The sequence below is a fragment of the Sinocyclocheilus grahami genome, unplaced genomic scaffold, assembly GCF_001515645.1.
Source record: "Sinocyclocheilus grahami isolate Dianchi unplaced genomic scaffold, SAMN03320097.WGS_v1.1 scaffold877.1, whole genome shotgun sequence".
NCBI classification, from domain to species: domain Eukaryota; kingdom Metazoa; phylum Chordata; class Actinopteri; order Cypriniformes; family Cyprinidae; genus Sinocyclocheilus; species Sinocyclocheilus grahami.
In genome coordinates, this window is record NW_015506056.1 from 361,483 (window position 1) to 385,731 (window position 24,249).

At 39.6% G+C, this 24,249-nt stretch overlaps 1 protein-coding gene across 1 annotated transcript in view; it reads right to left on the reverse strand.

Moving 5' to 3' along the window:
- LOC107563514 (ventricular zone-expressed PH domain-containing protein-like) overlaps positions 1 to 24,249 on the reverse strand; it is a 117,864-nt gene that overhangs the window by 21,768 nt on the left and 71,847 nt on the right. Inside the window, exons 6-10 of the mRNA XM_016248407.1 lie at positions 19,790 to 20,007; positions 17,108 to 17,332; positions 16,281 to 16,621; positions 13,274 to 13,413; positions 11,889 to 12,023 (exon numbers count right to left, since the gene is read on the reverse strand). Coding sequence (XP_016103893.1) covers positions 11,889 to 12,023; positions 13,274 to 13,413; positions 16,281 to 16,621; positions 17,108 to 17,332; positions 19,790 to 20,007 — 1,059 coding nt within the window. The remainder of the gene's footprint in view (positions 1 to 11,888; positions 12,024 to 13,273; positions 13,414 to 16,280; positions 16,622 to 17,107; positions 17,333 to 19,789; positions 20,008 to 24,249) is intronic.

Below are 24,249 nucleotides of genomic sequence, written 5' to 3' on the forward strand. Positions count from 1 at the left end.
AATGTTAATGAGCTCTGCTACCCCCGCCCCTCTCTTCCGAGCTGCTCTCTGAGGGACTGTTTACTTTAGCCGTATTCATTGTGAAACTTGCTAATTAGCACATTATTAGGAAAGGCGATTTGCAAAGATTTACTAAAAAAACCTTACACTCATTTCTTCTGTAGGCGAAGCTGGATAACGAATGATTCGCACGAACATAGACACATTTATGTAGATCGGGGGCACATTCCCTTCAAAAACAAAGGTAATCCACTGCATCTTCAGCGGCTCAGATGCCGGGAGTAAATGACGACTGCTATGTTCATTATTACATCCAACAACAAAACACCTCAATCGCTTAGGACTCATTCTTGTCTACATCTGCTCCAGAGGTGAAACGTTGGCGGACTGATGACAGCTCACTCAGGGCGGGTCTAAGGTAAGACGCCAGTCCAGTCTGTGCTGAAACGCTACTGTCAATCAAACTATCGTGGGAGGGGCCTGTTTTTGTGACGTCACACAGACAGGCATCTGAGATCGGCTCGATTTGAGAAAGGGGTAAAGATTTGAGCAGATTAAATAAAAAACATTGGGTGGATTTTTATCATTATAGGGTGGTTGTGTACACACACTGCCAACACACATTTCAGTTCAAACAACTTGTAAAAGTGCATGTAGCATCGTATGACCCCTTTTGGAGGTCTAAGTCTGGTGTTTATCTCATTATCTGGGGTCCCTGATCTTCCGAAGCCTTCCTGGTCCGTCCATCTACTGGGCCTCCTGACTGGGGCTCTCTGACTGGGGCTCTCTGCCAGAGTCCTGCCTGTGCACCCTCTCGTCTTTGTGGTGCATTATATGAAGCATGGTATCTGAATCTATTTGGTTCGTTTTGGCTCATTGTCATACTGCATGTTTTAATTTTGTTGTAAGCACACAAATTGAGTGTTCATTCCTTTGCCGTGTACTCTTGTCAGCAACCCAGGCTCATTGGAAATACATGCCTTTAAATTAATTTCTGCAACACCATTATTATGTACCTTACTGCACATTTCATGGCAGTTTCAAAGTGAAATGTCCAGACAGTGGCACTAAAACACACGTTTAATATGTGACCGTGGCACGTTTTTAATACGTTGCTACAGGCACGTATTCCTGCGTATTTATTACGCTGCTTGACGTACATATTGCGGCTATTCAGAATTCAAAAATCTGGGGAGTGTCACTAAAGTTTAATGCTCTATCGTGTTGGAAATATCCCCTACACAAACCCAACCCCAAACCTACCCGATAGTGTTAACAAATGCAAAAGTGATATAAAAACATATCTGTTGATGCTGAACTGTGCTATTTTTACATTCTCACGCGGATTTGAGCGGTTTTGTCGAATTGTAGTATCACGGGGTTCGTACCAGAGCTCTTCATCTCTTAAGTGCAATGCCGTATCGTGTAAGCTACCGAGCAAACCTACTGAATTAGAAAACGTATGCATATAAAGCTGTATATGTGATGACAGCATTCAAAAGTATACATTTTCAAATCGCGCAGGATGTAAAAATAGTTTCGAAGTCATAACATAACATTCTGAAAGCAACTGTGTAAATGAGCCTGCACCTGTAAATCATACTTTGTGTGAAAAGAAATAAAATAATTGTACTGCCTCTAGTGTTCATTTCAACTGGAAACTGCAGTGATTCATACATATAGGTACGTTTTTTTCAGTTTTGCAGAAATGTATATAGAGGCAGGTATTTTCCAACGAGTCTATGTTGCTTGCCAGGCCTTTTGTTTTTGTTGAGCAATTGTACTGCCTCTAGTGTTCATTTCAACTGGAAACTGCAGTGATTCATACATATAGGTACGTTTTTTTTCAGTTTTGCAGAAATGTATATAGAGGCAGGTATTTTCCAACGAGTCTATGTTGCTTGCCAGGCCTTTTGTTTTTGTTGAGCGCCTGGCTTTCACTGGCTGGGTGCTATTGTGTTGTAATTTTTTGTGCAGCACATTTTCAGCACATGGATTTTCATTGGCCATGTGCTTTCATATTGTCATGTTTTGTGTGAGCACACAACTTCTGTTTGTTTCTATATTCCATTTGCTATCCTATCTTTAATTTTAACTGTGCCTTTCTAGTTTATCCCACCTGTCATCCTTCATTTACATTGTCTAATGTTGCTGTGTTGCCTGGTCCTGTCCTGCCTTGTTGTTGATTCAGTGTTTTTGTTCTTATTTTTGAACTTTAGTTTTGAATATATAAAAAGCCCACTGCACCCTGCACACTCTTTGTGTACAAACCCAACCATGCCAGCAGGTCTGTTTGTGTTGGGCAAATTCAAATAACAATGTAACTAACCATATAAATAATGCATAATTAGGATAGCAATCAATCAATAAATAAAAAATGACAATATTTCAAAGGATATGTTTCATGTTTTATATTGTCAAAGGTTGTTCATCCATACAAATATTATGATATTTCAGGGCAAATTTGTCTCTTTTCCTATTTTCCTATTCAGACTTTGTCTTGTTAATAATTCTGCATATTGTTGATGGGTCAATCCCCTACTAATGGTAATAATTCATATAATTAATTTTGAGGATCGTATTACCTTTGAACAATAAATATGTCTCGTTGAACACTTGTCTAAGGCAAAATCTCACAAAAATGGCAGTTTGTCATGGTTAGATCAAAGCTAATAATAAAGATGTTAAAAGGAGGAACAGACATCTGCATCAGTATAATTAGACTGTAGACAGGCCATGTGCAGGTGATGTATTTATACACGTAGACTTTCAAAGATTCTCTCAAAATCCCACAATCACCAGAACACTTGACAAATTGACTGTAAATGGTAGTTAAAGCTAATGTGTGTCATTGTTTGGATGGTAAAATACTTTTGCCTATCTCAGTTTAATACGCAGAGACAACTTTAAGTAGCCATTTCTTAGGTTGATTTCCCACAAGAGTGTAAACACTGTATCTCTATAATGCTATGAAAACATCTCTATTTGAGCGGCCCAGTGTGTCAACCTCTGGCTCCACCAATGGCATGACTGCTTATATAAATGACACCGAACAGCAACATCATTCAGAAGGCTAGCTGGAAAGTGTGTGGTTCACTCATAACTAGGGATGGGTATCGTTTACATTTTATCGATACCGACACCGATACTGCTTATCGATACCGGTACTTATCGATACTATTTAATGCAAAAATATATGATGTGAAAAGTTGTTGAAAATTTCAAGTTATTTTATTACTGCTGAATTTTAGCAACTGTATTAAAGTTCTTCAGTCAAGAGCAGTGAGTTATTTTTCTCTTTGTGTAAACCCCGTTGATTAAAAACCTGCTATCAAAGTGCTTCATTGTACTGGTGATCTTCAGCGCGCACAGCTCAAATCAGAAATGCAGAACATGAGTAACTAGGACTGCCATATAAATAACATTATAATAAGAGCACTATTGTAAAAAAAAAAATATTGTGAATTCTTAGGGTTTAACTGACGTTTTCAGTGAGTTACAAACAGCGCTTCCACAGGAGTTACACATTCTCACTACATAACTTAGTTTAAGTTCACTTGTGCTTGATTTTATGCAGTATAATCAGGGCCTGAATTTCACTGCAAGATTGCAGGCATTGAGCATAATTCTACACATTGCTGCAGGTTTCGCAAATATAAAGCAGGAAATTTACGCAAACATTTATGCACTATAGCATGTAGGTTGGATCCAAACATTATCAGAGCCAATCAGTCATTTTGAAACTTTCTGTGAGACAGAAATTCACAGTCTGAGTGATTGAGATTGAGTGGTACAGTGTCTTCTCCATGTTCTCCACGTTATCCCCGTTGAGTTTGCTCTGCAATACAAGACTAGTGTGCGTTTCAGACAGTTGACGGAATTGTCACTTGTATGTCACTAAGTCATGCCAATTTAAATATTCAAGCTATTTTAACCCTCTGGGGTCGAAGACTGCACCAGTGTGGTCTGTCACGTTTTTTCTTGATGAAAATACTCCGTCATTTTTGATGCTACAGAAAAAAATAAGGCATCATTTGCAACTGCAAAAGGTCTACTTTTATTTGTGTATAGTCATAATAACAACAAAACATGCTTTTGTAAAATAAAGAAAACAAACATGGTGCACTCTCTGCCGTCTCGGTCTCTGTCAACTTTCTTCACAGGCACGACCTGAATCTCAACAACAACCTGAATCTCAAACAACAACCTGAATCTCATCGAATACTTGCCTCACATTCATGATAAATATATGTATAGAAAGCTTGAAGTGTCTACTTTTAAATAAAGTATTCTCTGATAAAGTAATCCATATGAAACCAACGAGAGGTACAGTTTTTCCCATCTAAGCTTATAATATGTAATGTGATCATGCCCACGAGCAGCTGCACTATTCAAATGATAAACATTCATGCGAGATGCTCGAACATGTAAACGCCCACATCACCTCTGTAAACTAAGCGTGAAGATTTATCAAGTTCATCTAGGATACTTTTCGTTTTTGGAAGAAGACACACTGAGAAAAATAACCCAGAATTTACCTCAGACGCGATGCGCAACTTGATCCAGTGTTTAGAATACATTGTTTTCTGTGAACGAGTGTGCAGGATGATTTTCACATCGTTTTGTAGCAAAGAATCTAGTCTACCACATCCAGTTCTCAGAGGTCTTGTGAACAAATGTTCTTTAAGTGTTTCATGGCCTTATTTCAGTGACTTACAAAATTTAGTTTTTCACTACCCACGCATAAATGTTGTTTTCTCAAAAACACAAACACGTACATTCACGCTGCTCACATATTATTGTAGCACAGATTGTGCTGATTACAATGTAATCAGACTTTAGACATACTGTATGTTTTTAGGATACTAAAAAAACACAAATGTCGGGGCATGTCAAAACTTTTCCAGGGCCCCAAAACCCCCTCAGAACCCAGAGATTTAACCCATAAACTACTTGCGCACTCTCTGAGAGACGGTCTTCAATGCGCTCTCGGCCAAAGTGCACACAGCCACCTCTCAAACTGCTTGCGACCCCTGAGTGTCAGATTGAGTTATTATATATTTGATTAAAATAATTTCCTTATTGTCCGGCTACTCAATTTTATTTATCCACGACACATGCATTTTTTATTATGTAGTCTAAGAAATGTTGTCCAATAACTTCTTTGCATTATTTAGGCATTATACATAGACAGCAAGGGAACTACCACGTTAAAGGTCCAGAAACGTAGTAAGGACATCGTTAAAATAGCCCATGTGACATCAGTGGTTCAACCGTAATTTTATGAAGCTACGAAAATACTTTGTGTGCAAAGAAAACAAAAATGACGCTTTTATTCAACAATTTCTTCTCTTCCGAGTCGGACTTAGACATGCATGGTAATCGACGTGGTACTCTCGTGAATGGCAGTGGAGACTGACCGGAAGAGAAGAAATTTTTCTGCGCATGTAACAAAGTTTGTAGATCGGGAAGAAGGAGGCGGGAACCGGCGAACATGCCAAGAAAACTTTAATAATAAAATAAACACAAAATACGACTGCCGTGCACAAACGAAACCAAAACACAAAATAAAATCCAGGCCTGGTCCTCTCTCGTCTTTCCCTGTCGTCACTCCTCCTTTGTATCCTTCCGGAGCTCCTCCGTGAGACTCGAGACCGGTGAGTGGCGCAGGTGGCGCGCATTCACAATTACTCCACCGGCCTCGCTCCGTTCCCATGGCTCTCGGCCCCACCCCTCTCGTCACAGCGCACAAAAAGTATTTTTGTAGCTTCATAAAATTACGGTTGAACCACTGATGTCACATGGGCTATTTTAATGATGTCCTTACTACGTTTCTGGACCTTGAACATGGTAGTTGTGTTGCTGTCTATGCAGGGTAAGAAAGCGCTTGGATTTCATCAAAAATAACTTATTTTGTGTTCCAAAGATGAACGAAGGTCTTATGGGTTTGGAACGACAAGAGGGTGAGTAATTAATGACAGAATTTGAATTTTTGGGTGAACTATCCCTTTAAGTTAAAAGTGATCATGTGGCTGGTGCCATGCCATGAACCCTACCCTCACAGCAAACAGAACCAAACCGTGGCTCCAAAACCATGATATGAACTAAACCGTGGCATTGGCATATCGTTACACCCCTACTCTACCATCTAAATTTTAATGACAGATGTTGCAATTTTAATGTCATGCCTTTAACTAATACTAAAACTATTAAGTGCATTAAAATCATTCACAAACAGTCAGTCCGGTGAATCACAGAGACATAACACATTGAGGGTGGTTGGATAACTAACAGAGAGGTCCCCGATAGCATTTAACACGCCTGGAAGTTAATTTTAACTTTCTTTTTCAGATCCAAAATGTTGGGCAATCCGGGCCGGCAGCCTGCAAGCTTTGGGAAACAGAGCTGAACAATGAGACTACGATATTCTAGTATGTCAAAAGAAACATGTACATGTGCACTGAAAACGCTAAGCCCCAGATGTGCAAAAGCGTCAGGGGAGAACAGCCAAAACCATGGGGCCTACTACATACTAGCTAACATGTCATCATTATTGACCGGAAAAGTAACAGAGGTCCTTCTGTTTGTAATAGATACCATTGCAACACTCTTCCCAGTGTCCTTTTATAGAGGCTTAGTCTGCCTAACACACAACACATGCACATATACACTCACACAGGGATGGTAATAGGATCCCATCCACCAGTCAGTAAAATACAGTGATGTGAGGCAAAGGGGCTTTTCTATATTCTCCAAGCAGTTTCCATTATTTACTATTATTTCAGTGTGATCTATCATTAGCAAAGTGACACACGTATAATGTCTTCAAGATGTTGTGTGGTAAAAATTCCTCAAAGACCTCCTGCAATTTAATTTTTGTCTACTTAATTTTTTTCTGAGTAGAGAAAAAAAATCAAATAGTTGCAAAGGCATACTGCTGGTGAGTTTAACTCACGCTCTCTCAAGCCTGTGAGGCATATGACCCTGTGCCTTCTACCATTTAATCCAATTTCCACGGCCCACTCTGATCCACTAAAACGACACACGTAGGGACGTAGTAGATGGGACAACCAAACAGTGAACTGACTACAACTTAAATAGGGTAGCTAATGAGGGACAGACAGGTGAGGATGAATAACAAGACACAGGTGAACTAACTAATCAAAGAGAGACAGAAACTGGGTCAATGAACACATGAGGGATGAAAACACAACAAAAACAGTTCTGGGGTGTGACAGTTCGACCCTCTCCCGAAAGGCGCAACCTCATGCCGCAGAGACAAAGGGAGGGATGGAGGGGGACTTAGGAGGAAGACAAAGGAGTGGATATGGGATGGTGACAGGGGACGGCAAAGGGCTAGCAGGAAGGCAGGCAGACAATACAGGTCGAGGTTCAGGCGGAGGACGGACACCCGGGAGGAGGACGACGAACAGAGTCCAGGATGGAGACGATGGAAGAACGAGACATGGAGGAAACAGAAGGAGCCAGGGCGGATCAGATAGAGGAAGGAGCCAGGGAGAAGACAGACAGGAACAGGAGGAGCCAGGCGAGACCCTGACCCCAGCCAAGATGGTGGCCCATGGTGGAGCCGATGGATGGAGGAGCCATGGTGGAGGAAGCGCTGACGGCTCCAGGGGGTCGACCGACAGCGGCGGAGCAGGTTGTGGTGGAGCCCAGGATGGAGACGGAGAGCCGACGAGCCAGGGTGATGCTGAGGATACAGAGGGCCAAGGCGGAGTAGATGGCTCCGGTGACCAAGGTGAAGGCGGGGATCTGGAAGGCCGCGGTGCTGCCAGAGCAACAGAGGACCAAGGTGGAGCTGGAAGGAAGAAGGAGCCTGATAGAGTCAGAGGGACGAGGCGCAGCCGGAGGAGTGGAGTCCCGAGGCGGCGGATGGTCGACAGCTGACCAAGGTGGAGCCGGAGGGACGAGGGAGCACGGCGGAGTTGGTGGACTGATGGGCCACGGCGGAGAGGAGGGAGCTAAGAGCCATGGTGGAGCCGCTGGGTCAACAGGCCGAGGCAGAGTCCAGGATTCAGAGGTCGGAGGCAGAGACCAGGGATTCTCCAGCCACGACGCTGGAGACTATGGAGACTGGCAGACCCGCGCTGATCCCACCGCACAGATGGTGAGCTGAGGGGCTGACAGGAGACAGCGGAGGCTCTGGTGAGGACTGGTACAGAGGTGGTGGGAGAGGGAGACTGGGCAGGAGTTCAGGATGATCAAGGGAATTTGAAACGGTGTGTGCTGCCCACACACCCCACAAGGCCACTTCCAGCACCGTGAGAGCCAGTGACAGGGTAACGACCTCCATGGTCATTATTATACAGGCATATAGTTCAGGGCAAACAGATAATTCCAGGTAGACAGACAGTTCAAAACAGACAGTTCAAATACGACCGTGGTGGTTTCAGGACAGACAGATGATTTAATCACAACCTCTGTGGTCATGACTGGACAGACAGATGATGATGGCGGGAGAAGACAAGACATATTCTCATAAATTTACTCTGAGCACAACCTCAGCTCACCCCTAGCGGTGGTGCAGTGGGCGGGGCTATCTTCTGTGCCCTCGCTCCCTACTGACACTTCCACCTTCGCGTGCCTAGCAGTCGGCTCGCACACCTAGTCTGACGATCGTGGCTCTGGTTCCGGGGCGATCCTCAGCTCTGTCGCACTCCTAGGCGATGGCTTATCGGTTGCGGCAGGCGATGGCTCTCCGTCAGCGGTGGGCTCAAACTGCTCCGCGAAGCGGGGTGATGGCTGGCTGAGCTCAGGGTCAAACATAATGAAACAAAAGAAAAACTATCCAAACAAAAAAACTAAACACGGGAACACACGCCGCGCACTTTCACTTCTAGGTCCGGTCTTTAGTCATGCTACGGTGGAATGAACGCACAAAGAAGATGAAGATCAATGCAAACAGTCTTTTAATAAATCCACAAGAGGGTAAATCCACGACAGACAGGCAGGAGACACACGTAGGGACGTAGTAGACCGGACAACCAAACAGTGAACTGACTACAACTTAAATAGGGTAGCTAATGAGGGACAGACAGGTGAGGATGATTAACAAGACACAGGTGAACTAATTAAAGAAAGACGGAAACTGGGTCAATGAACACATGAGGGATGAAAACACAACAAAAACAGTTCTGGGGTGTGACAGAATGATTGTAATGACAAAAGACTGCAAAAATGCTACAGTAAAAACCTGCTAATTTGATTAACAGTAAGATCCCCCTTACTATACACAGAGCTAACTGGACAGTTTTTGTAATTTTACACTAAAAGAACAAGCCATCTTATAATTAACAGTGAAAAAATGTAAATTGACATTCCCAGATTCCCTATATAACACTTCACATTTAAAGGTTTTTGATAATTATGTTTCTTTGTTTTATTAACATTATATTAGTTTATATTAATTTATATTAAATTTATGCTCAAACCATAAAGCTTAAAATGTTGCTACTATATTTTTACGGTAATACCAACTGCTGTTTTTTACCGTAAATGTTACTGATTTTTTTCACAATGTAGTATAATGTAATACTGTCATTACACATTGAGATGCATCAAACCTGAGAGTTACATTATAGCCAGTTTCTGATTTTCTTTAAATCTTCTTTTGTTTTGAACTTGAATGTATAAATGAGGGGTAGTTTCACATTTTACTCTTGTGAATATTTGTCAGGGTAAGTTATTTTTCCCATAAACCCTGTGTAGACACAAACCGTAAAATCTTAACCACAAAAACCTACTGAACATTTCCACCGTTACTGGCCAGGAAGATAGACACCTTTTGTAATGCCCCAATACATGGACATTTGTCTCACTATATGGGGTCAGATATGTCTACAGTATGTCTATAGTGTACAAAATCTTTTTTTTTTTTTATAAATTTTTTTATGATATTAACTTTTCAATGCTGGCAAAAGCTGTCTCTTTAAGTGTAGGCCAGAGAATAAATCAAAGGAAATGTCAGGGGTTAGGGCATCATTTGGGGGTTGTTTATGAGTGCAATCAAGATGGGTTTGCTAGTGTCCTGCCTCGTATTTTTGAATGCGCACATGTGCCCAACACAAACAGATTCCATATGTGCTATGTGCACACAAAGTTCTTTAATGGACGATAAATGACCCCAGATTTAGACAAAAGGAAGAAGAAAAGGAAGACAGCATAAAGACACAAAAGACACCAGCTGTACTAAGTAATTATTCCAAAGTTGACATTTACGATGTTTGATAAGATCATCCGAGCGCTTGGATTTACATGGCACCATAAAGAGGAAATGACCTAAGGTAAACATCCCCGTCTCAGCAGCTATCATGACCTCTGACCCGTCACAGTTTGCACGACGTGGCTGACGTGGCTATAATAGAGGGCGTATGTTGGGCTCTGCGATGTTAAATATTTACACTGTTAAAAATAGTTTCCAAAATGATGTTTTTGCAGTAATGCCCTAGAACAGGGGTGCCCAACCCTGCTCCTGGCGATCGACTGTCCTGCAAAGTTCAGCTCCAACCCTAATCAAACACACCTGATGCAACTAATTAGGGTCTTCAGGATCACTTAAAAATGAAAGGTAGGTGTCTTTGATTAGAGTTGGAGCTAAACTTTGCAGGACAGTCGATTGCCAGGAGCAGGGTTGGGCACCCCTGCCCTAGAAGAACCATTTTTGGGATCTTAAAAGAACTGTTTTTTTTTCTTAGTGTGAAGAACATTTTAATAACCCAATGTACCTTTTGTGCAATGTAAAGGTTCCATGAATGTTAAAGGTTATTCATGGAACTGTAAATGCCAATTAAAACCTTTAATTTTAAGAGTGTACTGTACAGTATTTTAGTGCTTTCTTTATTGATCTCCACAGAGAACTTTGACTTGTACAGTAAGGTTGCTGTTAACACATGCATAAATAGTTTTCCACTGTGGTAACCCATATCTTCTCCTCAAAGTCATAAATGTAATCCTTGATCAGGATCAAATATACTTTTCCTATCCTGCTGGGCCACTTCTTCCTCATAATATCCTGCAGCGAGGAAGAGGGAGGATGACTGATTTTTCCTGCTTATTTAATCTATCTTAGAGCTGGGGATTATCAGCAGAAAGCAATATATTCTATAGTCTATATACACTACTACTAAAAGTTTTGAATATTTATTACGTTTTTATGTTTTTGAAATTAGTCTCTTAATGCTCACTAAGGCTTAATTAATTGTCAAAAATACACTAAAACAGTAATATTGTGAAATATTATTACAATTTAAACGTTTCTATTTTCATATATTTTAAAATATAAAAATGTTTAAAAAATAAATGTATCCCTATGGTGGCAAAGCTAAACTTTCAGCAGCCATTACTCCCGTCTTCAGTGCTAATATGCTGATGCTTGGTTATACTGCAATTGGCAACACCAAAATGTGCACTTTGGATGTGAAAAATTAATCGAGATACAGAATGAATCACAATATAGTGTTATTAAGATGGTCACTCTAGTGGTCACCTGCACATACTATTTCCACCTGGTGTTACAAATGAGTCTCTTGTAAGCACTTGTGTTCAGCTTTCATTGAGAAAACGAAGGCTAATGGTCATTAACAAAAGTACAAGGGAAAAAGTATCAACATCCCTGCTATTGCACGTGATAAAGCATTATGAAATTGTTAATGTACAGTTTACAATGTCATATGACTTCAGTCAAGTTTGGCTTAAAAATCAGATGGACTGGTGTGTGAAGCCAAATCCAGCGTCATTGCTCAAGTGAAGAGAAGTGCTGAGTGAATGGATACATGTTGGTTCATTTAAGTATGTGTTTGTGTGAGTGACAGACGGACAGGGAGAGCTTAAAAGAGGAAGAGCACAAGAGAAACTGTTGAAGACTTTACCTTCTTGTGAGGAACAGTTGTCTGAGTCATGGCCAGCTCAAAGCTGTGAGCTCCCGTCAGCTGTGTTTTCTCCCAAAGTTTCCTTAGCTGCTTAACACACTCATCTTGACAGCACAACGCCTCGCTCACTTTACTCTGCACACAGACATGATACAATGCTAGCGTGCCAAAATACACACTACTCATAATTAGTGGTGTTTGCTAAGGCAAGAATCACACTGATCGCTGCTCATGGTCTAAGATAAGATTAACCAATAAGTCAAAGTAATAAAATGAGGAACAAAGAAACGCATTACAGATAATAGAACAAGTGAGAGATCAATTAGTATGCATTTACACTCAACGACTTAATGCACATACTTATTTAGTTCCATCTATTGTTATGGTTTCTATGTCAGTTATCACAATTTCTGATTCAATCACAATTTGAATACAGTTGTCATTCCCCAAACTCTGCAATGTAAACTTAGCAGCATGGGAAATAAAGCTTTTATTCAAATTGTGAATGGATTGGATACAGAAAGTGAGCAAAGATCACTTCTATCTATCACTTTAGTTTGGCGTGAGCTCATACGATAGTTCTTATAAATATATATTTAGAGTTTATAAATATATTAATATTATATAAGTATAATACATACATAATGTGCTAAAAATATGTAATGTGTTTTATATGTATAAAAGAATCCAAAACACACTATTTCGCTACAAAAAAATAAATTAATTAAAAATCCTAAGGGGACTTCTAAAAACACTAATGAGTGGACTGCTTTTCCTAAAATAAATTTGCTAAAATAAATCAGAAATAATTCGAGAGACTTGACATTGTAGGATATTGTGTTGGGCTCAAATTCTTACTGTAGTATGTAATATTTGATAGAAAGAGAGATGTGGTGTTTTACAGAACGGCTACTAGATTGGAACAATAGCTTGTTATTAGAAAAGCTATACAAGTTTCTTGAAAATCTACAGCCAAGCTACCCATCATGTTTGGCAAATGTGTAAATTGGAAAATTAAGTTATTGACACTTTTATTTATTTACACCCAACAGTGATACTTGACATACACACAGACACACTTGTTTCACTATATTAATAAGAATACCCCATAGACTTCCACTGTTTTTATATCAGGTTAATGGTTTTTTTTTTTCAACCTGACCCCTACCAATAAACATAGCCATAACAGAAACCTCTACAAATCACTAGATCTAAGTAAAAACATGATTTAGCCTACCGGAGAACACTTGAAACTAGTCAGTTGTCATGACATTTCATTGCATAAGTGAGGACATTCGGTCCTTGTAAGGCTAAATAGCTAAACAAGTACAAACACACACACATTACCACACATCTCGTGCCACAAAAACCTGTCTGACTGTTACCTGCAGTGCCAGTAGCATGATTTGGATCCAGAGGTGTGGCTGACGGCTACACAGTGAGAAACAGGACTTCCCGTACAGGCAGTAGTGTCCTTTCAGTGGACAGGAGAAGGACAGCTTAGCTACACAGCCACGATGTGAGTCTGGAGAACAAACACACACATAAACACAGGAGCATGAATTGCTTATGAATTCCTTTGCCAGAAATGGAATCTATTTCCCCAAACCACAAAATATCCTAAAATAAACTCCCAGCAGCTAAACTGCTCCATCTTTTAATACAATAGTGTAGTCAGACTCCAAACCACTGCAGAAGAAACAAAACCAGACACTCATAATGTTTTAGGGCATTTTTAGACCTGTAGATCACTTGCTTTGTTCTGAAACAATGTTGCATTTAGTCGATCTTGGGCTGACTGCATGTTCATACATGCCACAATGAACCAAACTAAGCGAGAAAATGCAACAAGCCAGATGTCAAAACACCCTTAGTGAAATATGATTAAATATTGTCAAAATTATTTTGGAATTTTGTGATGGTCTTATTTGTATTGCAATCATTAAATTGTTCCACATATATACTTGCATTATATTGGCCTAGTCCACCTAGTCTCAGCCTCAGACGGCATGGCAATGGATGGATGACTACCCATCTGATGCATTTGGTCATTTTACATGTTGGTCACATGGCTGGGAGGTTTATGTTATTTATTTATTTGGTTGTGCTATTTGAGCCTCTCAATCTCACCCTGCACTGTGGATATATTGGCATTCCCATTGGCCATTGTGAAGCCTATTTCGGTAAACCGCTACTCATAACTGTGTCGTTGTGTTCTGTCTATTGATTACACAAAACACTTCAAATCAATCTCTCTATAAACATCATTACTCATCCATTCTCTTTGGCCTTCATTGACACTATATGTGTGAGGGAGAAGAAGAGTGAAGTTAGTATTGTGTTGCATTTATGTATTTGGGCTTGTATATGTGACCCTGCCAGTTTAGCATCAGCCTGAATGTCCCTCGACTCTCCATATGCGTTTATGAAACAACACTTGGAGCATAATTATGCTTTGAGTCACATGAGAACCAGTGACATGTGGATTTTGCATCAACTGTTTAATGAAAAAAAAAAAGCACAAGCACACTCACATGTATTCCGCTGGTTCAGCAGGTCGCCGACTGTTCGATTACCATACAGTTTCTCTGTGGGAGAGCTGTTGAATAATGTGAAGGGGAGGCAGAGACCCGGGCCAGTGCAGAGGAGATGTTAAAATAGCTTTGCATCTGGATACCAGAGCCAAGCTGCCCCTCAATCTGTCTGCCACCCTCAGCTGAACTATAGCGTGTCACATTCAGTGCACTAATAGATGATAATTAGTGGTGTTTAAAAAGGCAAGCATCACTCTAACTATTGTTCATACTTATGGATTTGAACAAAACCTTAACTTTATGAATTTAACAAACGTGTAACACATCCTACACAGCACTATTGATATGAATCAAATGCAACTTTTTCTAAGCAACCGAACTTCTAGATGCCTGATGGACAATATAACAGGTGAAGAATTCAATATACTTGAGAATGAGGGTCCAGAGTCAGGACAGCTGACTCCTGAATCTTTTCATATTCTTCATATTGTGTGTGGTGGTTCACAGCAGTGACAGAAATTAGAGGATGCTACTAAATGTTTTAAAAATTTAATTTTGAATATTAAAATATCAAATTAATTAGAAAAATTAAATGAAATACTTTTAGTAGGTGGCAGCAAGTCACTAAATGAGTGAGTCATTGATTCATTCATTCTACAAATTTGTTCAAACAGCTGAATCATTCAGAAACAAATCAAGTCACTGTCTTTATGAATCATTCACTAAAATAATTTGTTCAAGAGCGCAGATTCATGCAATAGTGAAACACTGTTGCTCAAAGATATGTTACGGTTCTGCTGTGGCTTTTGTTTGGAACTATTTTCATTGGCCAAATACAGCAAAAATAGTTAATACTGTGTCCAAAATGTAACTCACTTAACATTAACTTGTTTATTGAACTGTATAATAACATCGATATCACATTTGGAATTCATATTCAGGAAAAAATTGCACTCGTGTTGTGATATTGCGCAACTATTCTGGAGTTCTGCTAGGGCAAGCACCCATTTTTCGACAGAAATTGTCAATAAGCAATGGATAGCTAATATTATAATTAACATTATAATTACAATCATGTTATTATAATAAAAAGAATGACCTCATGTCTGCTTTAATGCATACTCTATGGTGGCCAAGAAACAAGACCTCGAAATGGACTGATGGTGCAATAAGTGGCTCAGTGAACATCATCCTATTTGCTAAGTTTAATGGTTTCTTGTGTGCACACAAAAGTCTGTATATTTATTTTTGCATCAATCCTTTTAGAGGCTCTGTAATACGGTGCTAAGAATATCGTGAGAAGAAACCCAAAATGGTTATAACTTGCATTTCTGCATAATGAAAATGTGCACATTGAATTAATTCAGTCGTGTTTGACAATCCCTAAAGAATCATTACACAGCCATTAAAACACACTTCTTGTATGATATTTATTTTCATTAAATTCTTAATTTTCTATTATAGAAAATTAAATAGGGGTAAAAGTCTGGAAATGCAAATATTTTTCTGTACTCAGCTTTCTTTTTTCTGTACTTTTCCAGACCTGGAAATTAAATCAAATTCCATACTTTTCCAAATTGCATAGGAACCCCGTAGATAACTCGGCATGGCATTCTAATATGTAACTGGTGTGATTACATTTCTAACATATTTCAAAATATGCCTGGAAAATGGTCTCCCAAAAAACTGAACTAGAAGCTGACCTGAAATTCAGTCTTGTATAAACACATTCATGTCCAAATTAATTCCCACGTACAAAGTAACTTCTGGATGAGCGTTCTCCATCTGCACTACTCATAAATGCAAGGTATTTTTTAACGTGTTACTGTGTGGATTGCTCTAAGATTTGAAAGGTTACCTTCAATGACACAGTGCTCAGGTATGGGGATTTGCTTGATCATTTCTGCACAGAAGGTTTTGATTTCTTCCATGTTGTCTCTTAGGTGGATCCAGAGTCGATCTCCCTCCCGGGGATCTCCAGCCACCACCTTTTGCCCCTCACTGTTTGGAGATGTGTCAGGTTGAGTCTCTGTGAGTTTGTGGTTCTCCTGCAGGGCCGTGAGGGCAGAACCAGTCTCTGAAGTAGGAATGGTCTCACAGACATCGAGTTCTGCGTTCAGATCCACCCCTTCTCCCTCTGGACTGCTGTCAGAGTTAATGGATCGTGTGCGTACAGCGTGAAGAGCCAGACTCTTTGACCTGAACACGAGAGAACAGCACGTGTCAAAATACAAAAATTCAGTCAATTTATTTTAGGCTGTGAGTTATTAAAAAGTGCCATACTCTCTTAGAAGATGTACGTAGTATTCATATTTCTGCAATGTTGAATTTTGCTAAATCAAATGTAAGACTTTAAGACATGCATAAATAAAAAGAATACCATACGTATATAAAGAATGATGAGTGCTATTTAAAAACTTTCACCATACATTCTACTATTCCTTTCCAAGTGCAAACATAAAAACGTTTCATTCAAGTTTCAATCATTTATTACATGTTCAGTTGTTCATGCAATATACCACAATAAGCTTTATAATCAGAATAGCGAATAACAACCAGGCATATCAGTGCAGAGATTTGATTGACTATTGGGGTGGATAGCCATTTATCTATCGGAAGGTCTATTTCAGCTATTATAAGCTTTATTTCTTTATTTATTTCTAAATTCCCACAGGTCAGGCCCACCTGTTGAACCTCATCTCTCTGCGCTCGTCTCGCGCTGCCTGACCCAGACTGTGGCGTCTCTGAGGACCAGGAGAAGCACCCTCTTCCTCAGATTCCTCCACCTCATCGCCCATCTTCTGCTCGAAAGCCTGGATCTTCACCTGCAGGTGCTGGTTCTCAGCAAACATGTCAGAACCAGACTCAGCTTCATACGGCCTGGACAAATCCTGCACCTTCTCCTCCTCTCTGATGCACAAAGATAAAGGCCAAGTTCAGAATTGAATACAACTGCACTGCCTAGTGTATACTGAACAGTATGTACTGCTTACTTTATACCAGTATTTGAAATAGTATTGACAGTAGGTAACACTTTATTTTACAGTGACCTTGTTACACATATTTCATTACTATACTTACTATAGTAATAACAGTAAATTCTGCATAATTACAATCACGTACATTAAACCCTAACACTACACTGTAAAAAATATAATTTTAACTGTGAAAGACCTGTTAATTGGTTACTGGTAAGTTCCTTTACTATAAAGAAAAACTGTAATAGATCTAACAGGAAGTTTAATGTAATTTTACAGTAAAATACTGTTAAATGTACAGTTTGTGGAAGTGAAAAAGAACATTCAGATTATAATTTCCAGTGTAAAACTGTAAACTAACATTTCCAAAATTCCCTGTCTGACACTGACATTATGTTTAAATAATTGGGTTATAACTCATGTTATCAGTTATATATATTAGGGTTTTATGCTACAACTCATGTTGTTTAATTCATGTTTATTGCATTATTTTAGTGTCATGTGTGTTATAATTATGGTGTTTTGTATTTTTGTGTACTACACCGTGTACCTTCTACATACTGGTATTTACCTCAGCTTGAAAAGCTACTTGTAATGAACTTTAATTCTTCCTTCTATTAATATTAATGCAGACCTGCCAACCTGGGGGGGGGGGGGGGGGGGGGGGGGTGTCTTGGAGTGGGGGGTAAACAGTTTACTGGTTTTTACCGTTTACCGTAACTGTTTAGTTGATTATTGCTATTTAGTTTTTTTTAATGCTATTTAAAAAAGAAAAAAAAACTCCAGTACACTTCTGTATAGGGCTGTGCGATATGAGCAAAAATTCATATCTCGGTATTTTTTGGCTGATTTGCGGTATACGGTAGCCTATATATCTCGGTATTATGTATTTGGATTAAACAAATAAAGTGAATGTAAGCATGTAGGCATATATTATGTGCAAAAAAGGGTTAAAATCACATTACATTGTAACATTGCAATCTAAAAACAAAAATAATCCTTTTAAAGCAGAAGTTAAAGTTACTAAACTAAAAATTCAAATAATAAAAAGCACAGACTAATTGAGTATAAAGGCTATTTTGATTACCCCATTACACTTTACAGTTATTGCTATCATACAAATACACTTACTTGTAGGTTTAAAATTCTACATATGTCACATTTATTGTCCAACTACAAATATTTCAGCAAAATGTATATTTTAGTCAGAGTTATTGAGCTCTATATCATTATATATCATTGAACTCTGTTTGGCGTGCGGCGTTCGTTCTAAATGAAGTCTGTGGAGTTTAGCGGAGAATCGCATAGCAAAAGCTCATGCACTTCTGACAGCAAAATGGAAATATTTCCATGGCTTTTTTAACATTTACAGATAGAGAATATACCTGTGAAATGTAAGTTATGCATTAAGGAAAGCAGCACATCTCAAACACATTAAACAGCGTCTCTGTTAGCCTCACACGCAGCCTTTCTGTCAGAGCATCTGACGGGGCGAGCGCGAGCCGCTTTGAACTGAAACTATAAACTATAGGCTACTAGGACAGAAATAAAATGCAGAAATTATTTAAATGCAAAACCCCCCCCCAAAAAAACCCGCTCTGATTGGTTGAACTTCATCTTTTTCTGTTGCTTGTTTTGAATACTGCGCGTGGACAGAAGCGTCACTAGATTTTTACTTTGAGGTCAAAATACGTACAGGTTGGCAGGTCTGTTAATAGCTTAATTTAGGCTTAATTTACAGTCTAAACTGCAGTTTGAATGCAGTTTATTGTCAATAAACAAAAATACAAAACTAATGTCACTGCCATGTAATAATAATGGTTTATTCCAAACATAAAAACCATTTCTATGTAGTTGAAATAAAGATTTTGGAAAGCAATTTTGAAAAAGAAGATAAGCGAGAACAAAGGGAGAAAGAATATAAAAGTAGAAAACGGACAGTTCTATTCAGTCCCTTCTATTATTTGTACAATAAATAAATAAATAAATAAATAAATAAACACTATCCAGTATTTCATTTAGTAGATTTCTCTTTATTTGTCATCTTTCCGACGCAACCTATTTTCCATATGAGAGAAAAATTAAGTCTTAGAAACAGAGAAATGAACAAAATGTTTCTATCTGGAGTACTTCTTTACCTCATTGGACTTTTAGCAATGAAACTGCCAAAGCACTGATTAGCTGAAGAATTTTGCAATGGTTAAGGTTGACAGGCAGACAAAAGCCTGCGGATTAGGGAGCTTTTAAACAGAAGTTATTCCATCATAATAAAATGTCAATTACTTCAATAAAACTAATCACTCGTGTGGTTTAAAGAATGAATTTTGGAACATATCAAGGCTATTTAGGAAATCTAAGCAAGTGACATAACTGGGAAAATTGTGACTACCTGCTAAGTGTGCTGTCAGCCTCCAGCTTGCGGCCCAGCAGTCGAGCGATGGCGGTGAAGCTGTTGCTCATGCGGTAGACGTCTTTTCCTCCGCCACCCAGGATGGAAGTGTAGCGATCGGTCAGGCAGCGGATTTCCAGCAGTAGTGTGTGATGGGCGTTGTGCTCCATACTTGCCAACAGTGACACCAGATACTGCAGCGCCCCGCGAGCCTGGACCTGCACACAGGTCAAATGTGTGTGACAGGTGTGACACTGAAGACTGGAGTTAAATCTGCAGAATTTAGCTTTGTCATCACTGGAATAAATTACATATGAATTACATTAAAACATAAAACAGATATTTTAAATTGTAATAATATTTCACAATATTCCTGTTTTTACTGTAAATTTTATTAAATAAATCCAGCCCAGGCTACCTCTGTAAATAAATATAAATTCACGTCTCGTGCACTTTAACGCCCTTTGAATGTAACATGTATGTTCCCTTCGATCTGGAATCATGGCGGAATATCATGTGAAGTCCACTACGCAGGGCACTTACGGTCGAATAAGACCACGCTTGAATGCTGCTGCCTGAACAAGAGACCTCCTTACTGAAATGAAAGTGTTGGCTGGTGTCACTATCTCACGAACGTGCCAGCGGATCTCCACCAAATTCGGGGGATCCCTTCAGCTTGAGGAGCCCTCTCGAACGCCAGCCTCTACGCGTCGTTAGCCCCCCGGGATCGCTGGATCGGTCGGCGCAGGACCGCAAATTTAACCACCTTTAACTCCCGAACCCCGGGGGCTATCGACGTGGGGGTGGTCTCATTCAAAAGAGGGCCTCGAGACGTACACTCGATTCATGTTCGAGAGGGTTCCTCGAGCTGAAGGGATCCCCCGAATTTGGTGCGGATTTGCCGCGCCTTTACGGAGATATGGCCGTTCAAACTTTCAATGGTTTTCCATAGACTTAAGCTTTAAAGCGTTTCATCCAGGTCGCCAGTAGCAAACAATGGAGCCTCTGCTGGGCAAACTAAGTAATTACACCATTTCAAGCATTTTATCTGCGTTATATGTTCTGTAAAAAGAAATTTCATATCGGCGGCATTTTCGCCGACACCGATATATCGGTCAGGCTCTAATAAAAATGGTTCAGTAATCGTACTGAATGATTAAAAGGTACCTCAGTGTATACCATTTAACATGGTACATTTGAGAAAAACAACATCTTTTTAAACAAACAGTTGATGAATGGCTTATAAAGCACAAGAAACCTGGAACAAAATTATTGGAAGCATTATAGGACATGCAATAAATAATATTTTAAAATATTAAGAAAGGTCCAGAAATAGAGTAAGATCACAACATGATGAATTCCATGAAAGGAAGTTTCTATAAATGCCCACAACTGGGACTACATTACATCTTGCACAATGGGTGTGTGTCTGGCTGTGGCTGTAAGCATATCGAAACACTATTTTCCATTCCTATTTTAAACTAATATGGGGATCTCATTCAAAACATGTTTTTTGCCCAAGTCAGAGTGGTGACTCAAAGCAAAAACTAAATCAAACTGAAAGGGGGGGGATAATAAATGATCATACTGGCATCAGCAATCGAATTCCCCTTTGAAAACATAAGATTTGTATATCATGATGTACTACTAACATGTCAGATTCTGGATGTGAAAGGTCAAAAACAACCTCTGATATCATATACAGACTGATCTATCTCCATCCCATGATGCCAAATCTTAAGGTCTAAAGAAACAGTTTATCCATCAACGTGAAAAAAACGACTGTAAATAAGTGATTGTCATGATGTTGTCACGATACGCTGCCGGAAGGAACGAAGGAGCCGTGGATAAACGAAACTGTCATTTATTCAATCCAACACACAGGGTAAATCTACACTTGGGAGGGAAGGAAGACACACGTACCCAACTGGTAGACCTGACATATCGCTCCCCTCCCAGAAAGGTGCGTCCTCGCGCCGAAGAAACAACAGAAGGAGGGACGGTTGGGAACTTGGGAGGAGGCTCAGGAGGAAAACGGACACCTGGGAGGGGGCCGGCAGACAGAGTCCAGGGAGGTGACGACGGAGGGAGGAGCCAAGGAGGAAACAAGAGAAGCAAAGGTGGATCAGACGGAGGGAGGAGCCATGGAGGAGGAAGGGATGATGACTCAAGGGGACCCACCTAATACGGCGGAGGACTTTTTTTGGTCGCACACCCCTTTAAACCTATAAAAAAAAATCTTCATCTATGGCTTTTCTCTTCGCTTTCACAAACCGATCCATCTCCCATTTTAAGTTATGTCCTTTGGCTGTTTACTGTTTTATTTATTTTCTTTTTCTGCTGATGGCCCGCACTCGACTTGAAGCAGCGCTGCTTAGACCGATCGGTGTGTCATCAAAGTAGGCTACTGCGAGAGCTATGAGTGTGAACGTCTCCTTATGCTTTCTCTCGCCGTACTTTGATGTCATACACCGATTGATCTTCAAGTCGAACACAACTCTTTACTCTCGCATGTCATGTGACCGAGTGTAATCACAGCCTCTGCGATTGAAAAATCGCGTTTTTTCATATCGCGATATTATCGCAAATGCAATTAATTGTTCAGCCCTAATTTATTAAATCCAACACCCAGGGTAAATCCACACTTTGGAAGACACACGTACACAACTGGTAGACCCGACAAACACAGACTGGGGCTAAATACACAGGATAATGAGGGAATTGGGAGGAACACAGGTGAACAGAATGATTAATTAGACAGACAACAAGGACGGGAACAGGAATGACCTAATAAGGGCGCATGAGGGAGAAACTGGGTCACAGGGAGCACATGGGGAGCAAAACACAACAAAGACTGTCCAATTTCCTGACAGATGTCCTGTTTCATTAACTGTTCTTGAACATGCTGAATAAAAAAGCATGCTCATCATAGAATGTATTTTTGAGTAAATAGAACACAAAATGAGTTTCACATCATTGGTTTGTGTGTGTATGAATACAGTCATGTATACTTTTTAGCAATAGAGAAAATATCTAAGATCACAATATAGACTTTTTTGTACAATTCTAAGAAAAAATGTCAGAATTGTAATATATAAATTAATTTACTCAAAATTTGTAGTTCTTAATTCTTGTTACATCTCACAATTCAGTTTTTCCCCCCTCCATGGAATAAAAAAATTTGAGGCAATTACAAATGTATATTTTACAATTCTGAATTTATATCTCGCAATTCAGACTTTTTTCTCAGAATTGCGAGAAAAAATAAAGAATTGTGACAAACTCACAAGAAAAAAAGTCCAAATTGTGATAAAATGTTACAATTACTTTTTTTACACAAACAAGCTTCCATAGTTTCTAACAAAATCAAAAACTTGTAATGAGATGGGAAATGCTGACAAAAAGTGTAATCAATCAATCAATCAATCAATCAATCAATCAGTAAATATTAATTATGGTAACATTATCGATTTCATCAATAAATCTAAATTAGTTTTTTCTCCCCATTACATCTATTTCCACATTTAAATCAATCTGCAATGATCTCAATCCAGTAAACCTGACATGGTCAAAATAAAATCATCAGATGCATCAACCAGGCAATTCCCCAACTTCTAAAAACATTACAAGTTGGCACTTTGGTGGCGATGACTGTATGATTATAGCCTATGATGTCAGATTCAAGTGTTGGATTTTGCATGAATTAGGTAAGACAGTGGTCATTATTTATTATTCATGTTGGCTGTCATGTGAACGGAGAACCAAAGCACACCTGCAATATATGCTCTTGAGTCACTTAAATAATTATCATTATGATGTAAGTTGACCTGCTGGTATGTGATAGTGGCTCTCTAAATGGGGGTTTCTACAATCTTACTGTCAGAATTGTTATGCAGTCAGATATGCACACTGAATAAATGTTATTATAATGCAATTTTTACTTTCTCTTTGGAGTGTTACAAGCTCTTGGTGCATAAAGAAGATTTGTAAAGTTGCAAAGACTAAAGTCTCAAATAAAAGTTAAGAGTCAACCACACCTACCTAAAACGGCTCGCTCTAACACGCCCCCACATGTCTACGTCACGATGTGGGAAGATTTGCATAACGCTGCTCAAATGTTCACGCAAAGAAAGAAGGCGTAACTTTTATTCTCGCTGTAGTATTTTTGTTGCCGCCGCCACCGCCATGTCGTGAAGGCGCTGTGTGTTTCATTGTGAAAGCGAAACTACTTTGTTTGGCCTTCCAAAAGAGGATGATATCCGCTTCGTCATGCCTAGAGCTGATCCGTGCTGGTCGCTGAGGAAATACATTAACTTCTCGCTGTCTATCGCCGGACCGGCTTTCACCGTGGATGAAGCGGAGTCCAGCCCGGGGTCGTCACATGTGGTTGCTGCAAGCATGCCGGACGCTTCTTCGTCGAATCCGCCGGCCGTGCCATTCTCAAGCCCACCCGCCTCTGC